The sequence below is a fragment of the Salmo trutta genome, chromosome 34 (genome assembly GCF_901001165.1).
Source record: "Salmo trutta chromosome 34, fSalTru1.1, whole genome shotgun sequence".
NCBI classification, from domain to species: domain Eukaryota; kingdom Metazoa; phylum Chordata; class Actinopteri; order Salmoniformes; family Salmonidae; genus Salmo; species Salmo trutta.
The window spans coordinates 6,429,665-6,443,684 of NC_042990.1; the positions used below are offsets into that span (position 1 = coordinate 6,429,665).

General features: G+C 41.9%; 1 protein-coding gene across 1 annotated transcript; it reads right to left on the reverse strand.

The window, feature by feature from the left end:
- Positions 1–4,931: 4,931 nt before the first annotated feature.
- On the reverse strand, positions 4,932–10,185 carry LOC115173413 (E3 ubiquitin-protein ligase RNF5). Its single transcript, XM_029731460.1, has 6 exons — positions 9,509–10,185; positions 7,039–7,057; positions 6,247–6,359; positions 6,104–6,158; positions 5,657–5,768; positions 4,932–5,573 (listed from the first exon to the last, which is right to left on the reverse strand). Exons 1-6 carry the CDS (start codon positions 9,715–9,717, stop codon positions 5,473–5,475), a joined length of 609 nt encoding a protein of 202 aa, XP_029587320.1. The 5' UTR covers positions 9,718–10,185; the 3' UTR covers positions 4,932–5,472.
- Between the last annotated feature and the right edge of the window lie 3,835 nt (positions 10,186–14,020).

Genomic DNA, 14,020 nt, shown 5'->3' on the forward strand with positions numbered 1-14,020 from the left:
CATCCATTTGGCTGCACGCACTCAACACAACTACAGTACTTTCAGTTGTCAAGTATCAATGTTAATTTACCACATACTGTACTACCCAATATGTCATCTCACTACATTCCTCAACCTATTGTCTCCTGAGACCCAGAGAGGGAATGCATGTGGGAGTCTGCAGTCATGTGTTGTATCATGTGATCATTCAACAGTCCAGTACAAGAGCAAGTGTCTCTACTGTTGAGCCAAATTCTAGTAGCATTACATTGCTGTAATGCTACTAGAACAGTTGAGGGGGTAAACAACCTGTGCAACCAGTTCTGTTAATCATATTACAAGCGTAGTATAGATGGTATACACCTGATCCAGCTAATTTAGGTTACAATGAAGCGGAGTAATTATTTTATTCTTGACATGGATCTAGTGTGTTCTTTGTGGTTGAAAGAATCGCATCTGCCTCACCCATTGCCTTTCACAATTCAGCATATTTGGACATTTCATAAACTGAGACAACACCGGCCATATTAAATGTATTCAACAACTATTTATTCAGACAGCAGGAAAACAATTTCCAAAGCTCTGTGACCATTTGGTTTTGCACAATGTCTCACTGTTGTCTTGCACAAGACTCAATACAAATGTAATTTCCATTTCTTTTTTGTCAAAATAAACTCCTAATAGAAATGCTTAACTTGATCAGACAGTGATATGCAAGAAAATACATAACCTGTACCCCCATCATCTACCACTTTGTGCCCTTCCTTTCCTCAACCCCTTGCATGGATGTTACTCGGCTGGTGTTGTTTAGTAAGGTGCTACAGAGTTCTTGGACACTTGATCTTGAGCCCATTTCATATACTTCACAGGACTTGTATCATAATTAAATGGGTAGGGTGAAATGGGAGTTAGTTTCCTTTTCATACACTGCTCACTTGCCTCTGGTTGGCTCATATGCATTAGATTGTACCATTCAGTGAGCATTGTACGAGTACAGAAGAGTAACTTGTCTTTCACTAGTGGAAGAGGGGGACTCGGCCACATGTCAGGTTGCCTGGTTAAACCCGAGGTCTCTCACATCTTGTCTCAATCCCATGGCTGGTCGTTCAGAAAAAGGTAAAAACAGCATTTACAATATTCATATATACAAATGTATACACACACAATCAGGAGAAACACATTGCAATAGATATGATAATAGTCCATGTCACATTGGGAACAGTTCATGTTTCTCACCGCATGTTATTTTCTTGGCTGCAGATGATAATGACAAATACTCATTCTGACTTGAGTCAAAAAGGCTCTGGCAAACACTATTAACTTCTGCACCTGGGCCGTGTTCAGTAGGCACAAAGTGGAAGAAAACGGTGAACTGAAACAGTCTGAATTCATCAAATCAACACTTATGTTGCAAAATGTTTTTTTTTTTATGAACATGACCCCGCTGTCATATTTTCCTGTGCAGCACTGTGCCCAGCAACAAAACCCCCAGGGACAGTTTTTCAGAACATTTAATCCAGATCGAATGATCCTGTGTTGTGTTCAATTCAATTCCAGATCACTTTACTTTGTAGATTTAAAATGTTCCAAAAACTGTCCCCAGACTATTTGCTCATATGTGGCCAATTCTCCACAAAGCACAACTGTACACAATACAATACTGCACACTCCAGCCTTCTCATACACTATCCTCATGACTCTTTAACACTGTATTGTAGTCTGTTAACCTATATGATAAAGAACTCTTAAATTGTGTGATTATATCCACTATACAGTGCATTTGGAAAATATTCAGACCCCTTCCCTTTTTCCACATTTTGTTACAGCTTTATTCTAAAATGGATCATTTATTTTTTTCCTCATCTACACACAATAACCCATGACAAAGCAAAAACAGGTTTAGAAATTTTAGCAACTGTATTAAAAACGAAAAACCTTATTTACGTAAGTATTCAAACCCTTTGCTATGAGACTCGAACTTGAGCTCAGGTGCTTCCCATTTCCATTGATCATCCTTAATGTTTCTACAACTTGATTGGAGTCCACCTGTGGTAAATTCAATTGATTGGACATAATTTGGAAAGGCACACATCTGTCTATATAAAAAGGTCCCACAGTTGACAGTACATGTCAGAGCAAAAACCAAGTCAGGAGGTCGAAGGAATTGTCCGTAGAGCGCCGAAACAGGATTGTTTCGAGGCACAGATCTGGTGAAGGGTACCAAAACATGTCTGCAGCATTGAAGGTCCTCAAGAACACAGTGGCCTCCATCATTCTTAAATGGAAGAAGTTTGGAACCACCAAGACTCTTCCTAGAGCTTGTCGCCCAGCCAAACTAAGCAATCGGGGGAGAAGGGCCTTGGTCAGGGAGGAGACCAAGAACCCGATGGTCACCGACAGAGCTCCCGAGTTCCTCTGTGGAGATGGGTTGTCCTTCTGGAAGGTTCTCCCATCTCTGCAGCACTCAACCAATCAGGCCTTTATGGTAGAGTGGCCAGACTGAAGCCACTCCTCAGGAAAAGGCACAGGACAGCCCGCTTAGAGTTTGCCAAAAGGCACCTAAAGGACTCTCAGACTATGAGAAACAAGATTCTCTGGTCTGATGAAACCAAGATTGAACTCTTTGGCCTGAATGCCAAGCGTCACGTCTGGTGGAAACCTGGCACCATCCCTACGGTGACGCATGGTGGTGGCAGCATCATGCTGTTGCAATATTTTTCAGCATCAGGGACTGGGATACTAGTCAGGCTCGAGGGAAAGATGAACAGAGCAAAGTACAGAGATCCTTGAAAAAAACCTGCTCCAGAGCGCTCAGGACCTCGGAAGGTGAACCTTCGCCCCAGTCTAACAGGACAACAACCCTAAGCACAAAGCCTAGACAATGCAGGACTGGCTTCGAGACAAGTCTCTGAATGTCCTTGAGTGGCCGAGCCAGAGCCCTGACTTGAGCCTGATCGAGCAATTCTGGAGACCTTAAAATAGCTGTGCAGCGATGCTCCCCATCCAACCTGGATCTTGAGATGATCTGCAGAGAAGAATGGGAAAAACTCCCCAAATACAGGTGTGCCAAGCTTGTAGCGTCATACCCAAGAACACTCGAAGTATCCCTTTAATATGATGGAAAAAACACCAGAGGTGTCAAATATTCCATTGTGCTTCAACAAAGTACTGAGTAAAGGGTCTGAATACTTATGTAAATGTGATACTTTTTTCCCTTTAATAAATTTGCTAACATTTCTAAAATGTTTTTGCTTTGTCATTATGGGGTATTGTGTGTACAGTCGTGGCCAAAGGTTTTGAGAATGACAAATATTAATTTTCACAAAGTCTGCATGATGGGAATTTGCATATACTCCAGAATATTATGAAGAGTGATCAGATGAATTGCAAAGTCCCTCTTTGCCATGCAAATGAACTGAATCCCCAAAAAACATTTCCACTGCATTTCAACCCTGCCACAAAAGGACCAGCTGACATAATGTCAGTGATTCTCTCGTTAACACTGGTGTGAGTGTTGACGAGGACAAGGCTGGAGATCACTCTGTCATGCTGATTGAGTTCAAATAACAGACTGGAAGCTTCAAAAGGAAGGTGGTGCTTGGAATCATTGTTCTTCCTCTGTCAATCATGGTTACCTGCAAGGAAACACGTGCCGTCATCATTGCTTTGCACAAAAGGGGCTTCACAGGCAAGGATATTGCACCTAAATCAACCATTTATCAGATCATCAAGAACTTCAAGGAGAGCGGTTCAATTGTTGTGAAGAAGGCTTCAGGGTGCCCAAGAAAGTCCAGCAAGCGCTAGAACCGTCTCCTAAAGTTGATTCAGCTGCAGGATCGGGGCACTACCAGTACAGAGCTTGCTAAGAACACATCCATGAATAAAGAATGGTACCAACACATCTTCTGAGAGCAACTTCTCCCAACCATCCAGGAACAGTTTGGTGACGAACAATGCCTTTTCCAGCATGATGGAGCACCTTGTCATAAGGCAAAAGTGATAACTAAGTGGCTCGCGTAACAAAACATCGATATTTTGGGTCCATGGCCAGGAAACTCCCCAGACCTTAATCTCATTGAGAACTTGTGGTCAATCCTCGAGGCGGGTGGACAAACAAAACCCCACAAATTCTGACAAACTCCAAGCATTGATTATGCAAGAATGGGCTGCCATCAGTCAGGATGTGGCCCAGAAGTTAATTGACAGCATGCCAGGGCGGATTGCAGAGGTCTTGAAAAAGAAGGGTCAACACTGCAAATATTGACTCTTTGCATCAACTTCATGTAATTGTCAATAAAAGCCTTTGACACTTATGAAATGCTTGTAATTATACTTCAGTATTCCATAGTAACATCTGACAAAAATATCTAAAGACACTGAAGCAGAACACTTTGTGGAAATTAATAATTGTGTCATTCTCAACACTTTTGGCCACGACTGTAGATTGAGAAAAATAATTGAATCCATTTTAGAATAAGGCTGTAACAAATTGTGGAAAAAGTGAAGGGGTCTGAATACTTTTCAAATACACTGTAGGTCCAATCCACATTTAGGTCTGTCTTCTCTATATGACTTCACAGTGTAATGGCAGTTTGTTAGGATTATATATAAAGTTGTTAGTGTACCCATCTGTACACTAGTCTAAAGAAAATTCATAAATTGGGTTCATAAATCTACGGACAAATTATTTAATCAGTTAAATTGTAAACAGTAATATCCAAATACATTTTCCCCAAATTGTACTTGACGGTCATACGTTACTCTTTGGCCTGGAGAAAAAAGTGGCTATAGTGATTTAAAAAAAACATTATGTTATCAGGTAAATCCCATTCTCACCCTCCCTTAAAACTCAAACAAGCTCTAATATTTGGGGAATTAAAGCTGAAATTCATTCAAGGGGCAAAAACAAGTAATTCTATTTTGTCTAAATAGTCCTACGTTAACCACATATGTTTTGTGGTACAGTAAAATTACTTAGATCATCCCCTAATTTACTATTAAATCATTCCAATCATTTAATATTGACTATCCACCAGTCCCATCCCTAAAAGTCAGCCAACCCCCACCCCTGTGTGTGTGCGCGCATTTATGTACAAGTACACAGAAAGAGGGCGATAGTGTCTTCGCTTTACTCACCGTCACGCTTGGGTATCATCCACCACCAGAGTGGCGTCTCAGTGTACTCTCCCTATCCAAGTGAGTCTCGTAAATCATTTGGGGGATACACAAATCTTTGACTGGTTTGTGTTTCCTGCACAAGATATCTCTTGCTAAGAGTGAAATGCCAGTCATCCCACCACCACCCATCTATAGTCTAATGCAGAGGTGTCAAATATTCCATGGAGGGCCCGGTGTCTTCGGGTTTTTGTTTTTTCCTTTAAATAAAGACCTAGACAGCAGGTGAGGAGTTATTTCCTAATTAGTGACCTTAATCCGTCAATCAAGTACATAGGAAGAGCAAAAACCCACAGACACTCAGCCACTCCCTCTCCCTTACACGCTCAGCAGCCAGAAGAAGAAGAAGATGGCCACGAACAGGAAGAGAGAGTCCTGCCAGTTGTTGCCGTTGCCTTGGTGATCGGCTGCATATGCGTCTGGGGGAACAGTGATAACATTGCAATGACTAGCCAACAGCTATCGCATCAAGGAATAAATAGATGGTTGTGTGTGTGTGTACCTGCTCTGTGGTAGGGGTCATTGGTGTTGAAGACTGTGGTGAAGAAGCCGAAAGGGAAAGCCCCGATCCCAAAGGACATGTGGAAGCCATTGTCCCCGAACCCCTGGAAGGGCTGCAAGAAGAAGAAAGAAAGGAACAGTGGTCTCTCATTACAAATAGAGTGAACACACAAAATAACCATGTAATAAACATCATATTAAAAATACTTCGGGATTTTGGCAATGAGGCCCTGTATCTATTTCCCCAGAGTCCGATGAACTCGTGGAAACATTTTTATGTCTCTGCGTCCGGTATGAAGGAAGTTAGAGTTAGTTTTGCGAACCAATGCTATCTAGCGTCAGCGCAATGACTGGAAGTCTCTGGGTATCTGCTAGAATGATAAAATACTGAAGTATCCCTTTAAACATCAATTCAAATGTAAGCGATGAAGAGGAGAGGAAGACTCACCCCTCTGCTCTCTGGCTCTGTTCTCTGTCCCGGAGGACGAGGCGGGGTTTTCAACCTGGAGGGTGAAACACCAGTTAACCAATGCAGTTTCACACGTTCACAAATACGCACGCTCAGACTCCAAAAAACCACACACAGTGTACCTGGGGTCCTCTTGGCTGGAGCTCCCTCTGCCGTAGAGGGGGATGACTTTCTCTCTGCTGATGCCCGCTTTACACACAGGACACTGCTGTTGGCTGGGCCGTGTCTCCAACCACTGACACCGACCGAGGAGGGAGAGAAAGAGGGATCATATGACAGGTGAGACAGAAGCCATACCGCACCGTCCGCTCAGTACCGTCAGTCTATTGGCATGCACTGACTTACTGCAACGTTCCACACACACAGGGTAGATCTATGTGCTGTTCTGTGTTATGTAGAAGGATGAGTCAATATACTGTAGTAGAATGACTTATTAAAAAATAAAACTCCACATTATACCATGCACTTTCTGTGTCGGTAATATAAGACAGTTGTGCAATATAGCACAAAACAGTGTCAAATACAAACAGCTAGGTACACAAGGCACTGAAGGCAGGTGTGTTGACACTATTCTATCAACAGAGTTAGCGCAGTAACTAATGAAAGAAAAACATTGACTGATTCTCAAAGGAGAAGGATGTGCAATACTATGCATGGTGCAATGTACGTTACAGCTAGTGCTATAATCTAAAAGCACCGCAAAGACAAAAAGGGGGTTCACATAAAACACTGGTAATGAATGGGAGCTTGAGAACCTTATCAACTTTAAGCTGCACTGAGTCAACTGACTGACCAAGGTGGTCTCAGGTCATGTCATCGGACTGGGAGCTGGTTTCAACCAGTAGAAAAAGTGTAGCCTAATATTTACCACCACTGTGAAACTAAAGACAACACCTTTAAAATGGCATACTTACTTGATGAAGGCAGGGCCAGCTGTGAAAGAGAAAAGGAGAAAGATTAGTGTGGGTATTATGAATGACGTCACCTAGAAACACGGTGACATTTGGAGCAACCTCCTAGTGGCCTACTTCATCGAGTCTGAATTGATACAGAGATTATCAATTGCATACTCCTCGCATCCTCGCCACCTCCTCAAAACGCATTGGATGAGAAAGCTGAGGTCCCGCCCCTCTGACCTTCTCCTCCAATGGGTTTTGAGAAGGTGGCGAGGAGAGAAGACGCAAGGAGTATGCAATTGAAACTCTCCCATAGGCCTAGTTAGTGTGCTAGATTTTGGAATCCATATTCACCTTATTTTCCAGTAGCCCCCCCCCCCCACCTACAGGGCGCATCTGGTTACCCTGTTCTGACCTTAACGATGTGAGTGATTAAAATCATCCCCATCGCTAATGTTAATTAGCTCCATTGGTCATCGCTCATTAGCACAGTCTCACCTCGCTGCTGGCCAGATTAATGCGTTGTGGGAGAGAAGGATGGTACATGTACAGTAACACGGCACAGGTGTGGCATATCAAGAAGCTGCTTAAAAAAGCATGATCATTACACATGTGCACCTTGTGCTGGGGACAATAAAAGGTCACTAAAATGTGCAGTTCTCACACAACGCCACAGATGTCTCAAGTTGAGGGAGCATGCAATTGGCCTGCAGGACTGTCCACCAGAGTTGTTGTCAGAGAATCAAATGTTCATTTCTCTACCATAAGTTGCCTCCAACGTTATTTTAAAGAATTTGGCAGTACGTCCAACCGGCCTCACAACCGCAGACCACATGTAACCACGCCAGCCCAGGACCTCCACATCCGGCTTCTGCACCTGCAAGATCGTCTGAGACTAGTCAACCCAACAGCTGATGAAACTGAGGAGTATTTCTGTCTGGAATAAAGCCCTTTTGTGGGGAAAAACCAATTCTGATTGGCTGGGCCTGGCTCCCCAGTTGGTGGGCCTATGCCCTCCCAGACACACTCATGGCCGCACCCCTGCCCAGTCATTTGAAATCCATAGATTAGAGCCTAATGAATTTATTTAAATTGACTGATTTCCTTATATAAACTGTAACTCAGTAAAATCATTGAAATTGTCACGTTTATATTTTTGTTCAGTATACATAAAATATCTAGTTATATTTTTCAGTTCAGTAATATGTGTTCCATCAAGTCTCATTGATCAACTGGACTGGAGAGTTTTTTTCTGTCGAGGACAGTCTATTCTTACTCCTCTATAGCGACAGTGCCTCTGACACCAATCCCACTCTTAACCCCGGATATGTGACTGAACTCCACATGAATGAGTCGATGCATGCATGTTTACATTACAAACAATGCAACTGTAGCCAACAACTTTGCAGAAACTTGAAGGTCAACGCCTGCTGTTTGTAATACATGATTCAGGTGGCAATATTGGGAAAATCTAAACCAGTGATGACATGTGCTTAGTAAAAATCAGTGATTGTTTAGTGTGAGTCACCCAAGTTATCCATTGTGCAGTGTCTACTAGTTATTAATACACCCAACGCAGAAACTCAACCACTGACTGAGTTCCATACAGCAACCAGGTGTGTACCAGAGAGGCATTCACTGGTACATTGTTGCTGTAGCTGGCGCACAGGTGAAGCTGGAATGGGACATAAATCAAGTTCCAAAAGAATGATTTTGGCAAGATGCTGATGGCTAGGCAACTAGGCTACTTCCAATAATGGACTAAAGAAGCCTAACGTTAGTCCTTATAGACCAATGATATTCTGTTTAACGCCGAATTGGTAGCCTGGGTACCAGTCTCTTTAGCTAATCCACTCCGGGTACATGTGCCCATGGCAAGGAGTGGAACGTAAGATAGAGAGACTGGCCCTCAGAAAAGCGAATCGTTTCTGGAAGCCAAAACAGCTAAATACTCCATCTAAACGTGAATCGATTCTCAATTGCGGTACTATTCTAGAAACATAAATCACTCTACTTTCATATCACACAAAAAAAACATCAAATGTAACAAACTGTAAATTGAATGAATGTTAATAAAAATGTGCGAACATTTTTGTAAAGGCATGAGGTGATGAGCATACGCCATTGTCAAATCCACTTTATTTCGATAGGTTGGCTAATGCATATGAAGCTCAGCCAACCAACAACACTCATTCATGATTAACGTTCGCTATTAACTAGACCTCCAAGTTAGCCATCTTGCTTTCTAGCCATGTAGCTAGCTAACATTTAACTATATAAAAAAATAAGCCTTGTGCATGCATTTGTCATCGACATATGGGTGTGATCCAACAAACAACCCGCTTGTTAACGTAGAGAAACTAGCTAGCTGGAATGTGTTAGAAAGACAAAACAAGGCTATGTCAGATGACTAGTTGTGTAAGCAAGCTGCTATCAGCCTACAACATTCCCTACTCGACGACTGATCGAAAGTACCCCCGCCTCGTACCAGAACAAGTGCCCGCACAAACTGATGACAGCGTCCCTTGCTGTGTCCAAACAAATGTTGCATTCGAATGTGGCCCGATCCGGCTTGCGTTCTGCCTCTCCGCGGCTTCCTCCAGGTCCATCGCGCTCGTTGCTGTTCTCACCATCCGGGAACCCTCCTCTGCTTGCGGGCCCGCTGTCACTCGAGGACCAGGGATCCGCGGCCGCCATTATTGTTTACTGAAAAAGTAATAACTCCGCCAGAAGAGAGCTAGCTTCGAGGTTTCACCGTACCTGTGCACCACCCCGCCCGTTTCCGTAAACAAAAAGAAACAACTAGGAGGAGTTTAAAGGTCCTGATCAGTCATTCTGATTCCCATGTAAAATAGACGTTTGTGACTGAAATATCACCTATAATATTGTGGGGGGATAGAAATGCTAAAAATATAAGAAAACGAGCTTTACTGGCAGCTCTATGAAACGCCTATGTGAAGGTTGCAGTGATACACAAAGCAACTCACACAACATTGAAATTTGCAAATCTCCCATTTGGCATGTCTCTTGTGATGCGATTCACAGAAGTGCTGACTGATGTGTTGACATACCAACTGCATCAGAGTTTTAAACGAACCCCTTCCCCTTTTGGTCCATGCTGGTTGAAGACCTAGCTAGCCAGACAATTTTTATTTATTTAACTAGGCAAGTCAGTTAAGAACAAATTCTTATTTACAATGACGGCCTACACAAGCCAAACCCGGACGACGCTGGGCCAATTGTGCCGCCTTATGGGACTCCCACTCACGGCCGGATGTGATGCAGCCTGGATTCGAACCAGGTACTGCAGTGACGGCTCTTGGGAGCCCTTAGAAAGGAGAAATACATAAGTATCTTTGCCATAGATGAATAGTGTAAACGTTTTATTATATTTGCCGACACCCTACATCAATTTTTTTGCAAACACACCTTCTCAAATGTTTCAAGGCAGTACTTATTAAAATTAGGTAAGAGAATATCATGTTACCATTGGTGTATTAAAATGAGAGTTAGGGTGATGTCACCCTTTCCTCTTAAAAATGTATCCAAATGTTTGACATGGAGAGGACCAGTAACTTTATGATCAAACTTTACAAATGTAGAAGCAACAGTATTTTTCATACTTTGGTCATCATACTTTAATCTGGTTTCATCCAAATATCATCCAATTTCATGAAAAACATGATTTTCACTGTTCATGACCTTTAAAGGTTGTGACTAGATGGAATAGCCTACAGCTACAGACGAGATCTACAGTTTAACTACCGCTAGAGTTGGACTTAAAGTTTTGAAGCCAGACGACGAGTCTGAGTCTTGGGCATCTTTCCAGAGCTTCGACTTGTCGGCCTGAAAATCATTGACATCATGATTTGACCTCGTTTTTTTTAAGAGTTCCCAGTTGTCTTGAAAGCCCCAACTAGCCCAGCTACTTCCCACACAATTGCGGGACCTCAGTGCTTGAGAAGCGGGAGAAAGACACTGGCGTGTTTGAGTGGTAAGGCGAAAGTAGCCGACTGTAGACGAAAGTCGACGACTAAAGTCGGGGGAGGTAGCCTACATATGCACCAACAGCAAGTCGGACAACTTCATTTGTTTTGTTTTGGTACAGTCCATATGTAGCTTGTTTTTGGTCACAGGTACAGGAATGGCTGAAGAATTGCAATATTTACCAATATTAACTCCGCAGATAGCACTACTGGGCGATCTGAAAAGTCATAGTCAATCGATCAATAATATTGTTATGTATGGTACGACGTGCTGTACGTCATACTATACGTTGTTATGGTTTACGACAGTGTGCTGCTTTACGGATGAATGGGTTGTCAGGATGAGTGGCACATGTCATTAAAACGACAGAGTGATGTACAATGTGAAACCGTGCAGACGTGCGTTCTTCTACAGCTAGGCTAGATATAACAAATATAATAATACTTTTAGCAAAAAATAACATTTTCAATTTACAATCTGCAAAAATAATGAGAATAGAAAGGTTCAGAACTTTTGTGAAACATCACAGCACAGTTGAAAAATATATGGCAAATAGAAATCCAATATGGATGGTGTTAACAGCTGAAGGTTGGGACTAATAACAACAAGATAACTCATATAAAACATGCTGTGCCCGTAAAACGTATATAGGTTAAGAACTTTTTTTGAAAGAGCACTGTTTGAAAGATATAGCAAATAGAAATCAAACCGGAGGGACATCATACAAATATGGGAGAGGTTGAGGGTAGAGGAAGGACAAGAGTTAAAAACAAACAAAATAAAACTATTGTAAAATAGACTGTGTCCATAAAATGTATATAGCATGTATAAGCTGGAAATACAGGCCTAAGTGTTGTTGTTCACTAGTTTGCTCTAATTGGGGGTAGGGGTTGTAGGGTAATAAAGGAAATACATATTTTTAAAGATGTAGGTATATATGTATATATTATATTTGAAAAAATATATATGGGGGATTGGAAGCGATGCAGACAATTACATTGATGGAAGCTACAATCTATCAGCAATATTAAAGCTATGGGTGTTTTCTGTTAAGAGAATGTGTTTCTTGTTAAAAGGCTAAATAGCACTAAAGTGAGTAAGCAAAGGCACTATGTGTAATCCTGGGATTAAGTATATTTATTGGTATAATTCTATATTGGCCTATAGTTATCTGTACTTAATCCTATAATGGCCTGTAGTAATATTATAATACGATAATGGCATGTAGCAAGCTTATAATTGCCTATGGTAATCTGTACTTATTATTTTCTGGAAATAATGTATAGGCGCGCCACCAATATAATTTCTCCAAGGAACTAGAGGGGAGGTGAAACCCCGCCTAGAGGAAAGAACTTAGATTTGGAAACAATGGTGGAGTAAAGCCGAGGGGATATGGTTATTAGCATAAAGTGGAGGGACTATGAAAGTTGTATAAGCATGAAACTGTATAAAAAGAGTCAGGCAGTTGGTCCATTGGCCAGCTCGACTTGTTACTTTATATAAAGTATATTTGAATTCACATGTTTCGGTATGGAGAAATATGATTGAGCGAACATTTCCACGACAAAGCTGGTCTACCCCATAAATGTAATAAAGAAAAAAAAAAAAAAAGAATATAATATAAAAAGTCGGACAACTTCTGCTGTTTCTACGAAATGCGGCAATGGCAGACATGGCATTCACCTTTGTTATTGCCGACGAAGTGGATGCTATCTAAATTCCACTTCTCCTACACCAGTGGTTCCCAAACTTTTTATAGTCCCGTAACCCTTCAAATATTCAACCTCCAGCTGCGTAGCACCTCTAGCACCAGGGTCAGCGTACTCTCAAATGTTGTTTTTTGCCATCATTGTAAGCACACACACTATACGATAAATGTATTAAACATAAGAATGAGTGAGTTTTTGTCACAACCCGGCTCGTGGGATGTGACAAAGAGCTTTTATAGGTCAAGGGCACAAATAATAATATATTAATAATCAATCATTTTGCTCTTTATTTAACCATCTTACATATAAAACCTTACTTGTTCATCGAAAATTGTGAATAACTCACCACAGGTTAATGAGAAGGGTGTGCTTGAAAAGATGCACATGACTCTGCAATGTTGGGTGAGAGAGTCTCAGTCTTAAATCATTTTCCACACACAGTCTGTGCCTGTATGTAATTTTCATGCTAGTGAGGGCCGAGAATCGACTCTCACATAGGAACGTGATTTGAAAAGGCATCAGTGTCTTAACAGCTCGATTTGCCAAGGCAGGATACTTTGAGCGCAGCCCAATCCAGAAATCTGGCAGTGGCTCAGGAAAGTACCTACGTAATTGCGCACCCAACTCACTCAGGTGCTTCGCTATATCACATTTGACCTTGTCCAGAAACTTCAGTTCATTTGCACACCAAAACATCATACAATGATGGAAAGACCTGTGTGTTGTTCTTGTTAATGCAGACAGAGAAGAGCTCCAACTTTTTAATCATAGCCTAAATTTAGTCCCGCACATTGAATATAGTTGCGGAGAGTCCCTGTAATCTTAGATTCAGATCATTCAGGCAAGAAAAAACATCACCCAGATAGGCCAGTTGTGTGAGAAACTCGTCACCATGCAAGCGGTCACACAAGTGAAAATGATGGTCAGTAAAGAAAACCTTGACTTGTCTCTCATTTAAAAAAAATGTGTCAATATTTTGCGCCTTGATCAAAGCATTACATGGTCGCTGCCCATATCATTGCATAATGCGGGAAATACACGAGAGTTCAGGGGCCTTGCTATAACAAAGTTAACTATTTTCACTGTAGTTTCCAAAACGTCTTTCAAGCTGTCAGGCATTCCCTTGGCAGCAAGAGCCTCTCGGTGGATGCTACAGTATACCCAAGTGGGTGGATGCTGCAGTATACCCAAGTGGGTGGATGCTGCAGTATACCCAAGTGGGTGGATGCTGCAGTATACCCAAGTGGGTGGATGCTGCAGTATACCCAAGTGGGTGGATGCTGCAGTATACCCAAGTGGGTGGA

Bases quoted from the DNA above. Each gene is read 5' to 3' on its own strand.
- LOC115173413 (XM_029731460.1), bottom strand. From the start codon at position 9,717: ATGGCGGCCGCGGATCCCTGGTCCTCGAGTGACAGCGGGCCCGCAAGC. The intron at 6,159-6,246 runs GTACACTGTGTG...TTCACCCTCCAG, and splicing joins TCCAGCCAAGAGGACCCCAG to GTTGAAAACCCCGCCTCGTC. The intron at 5,574-5,656 runs GTACACACACAC...CTGTTCCCCCAG, and splicing joins TGACCCCTACCACAGAGCAG to ACGCATATGCAGCCGATCAC.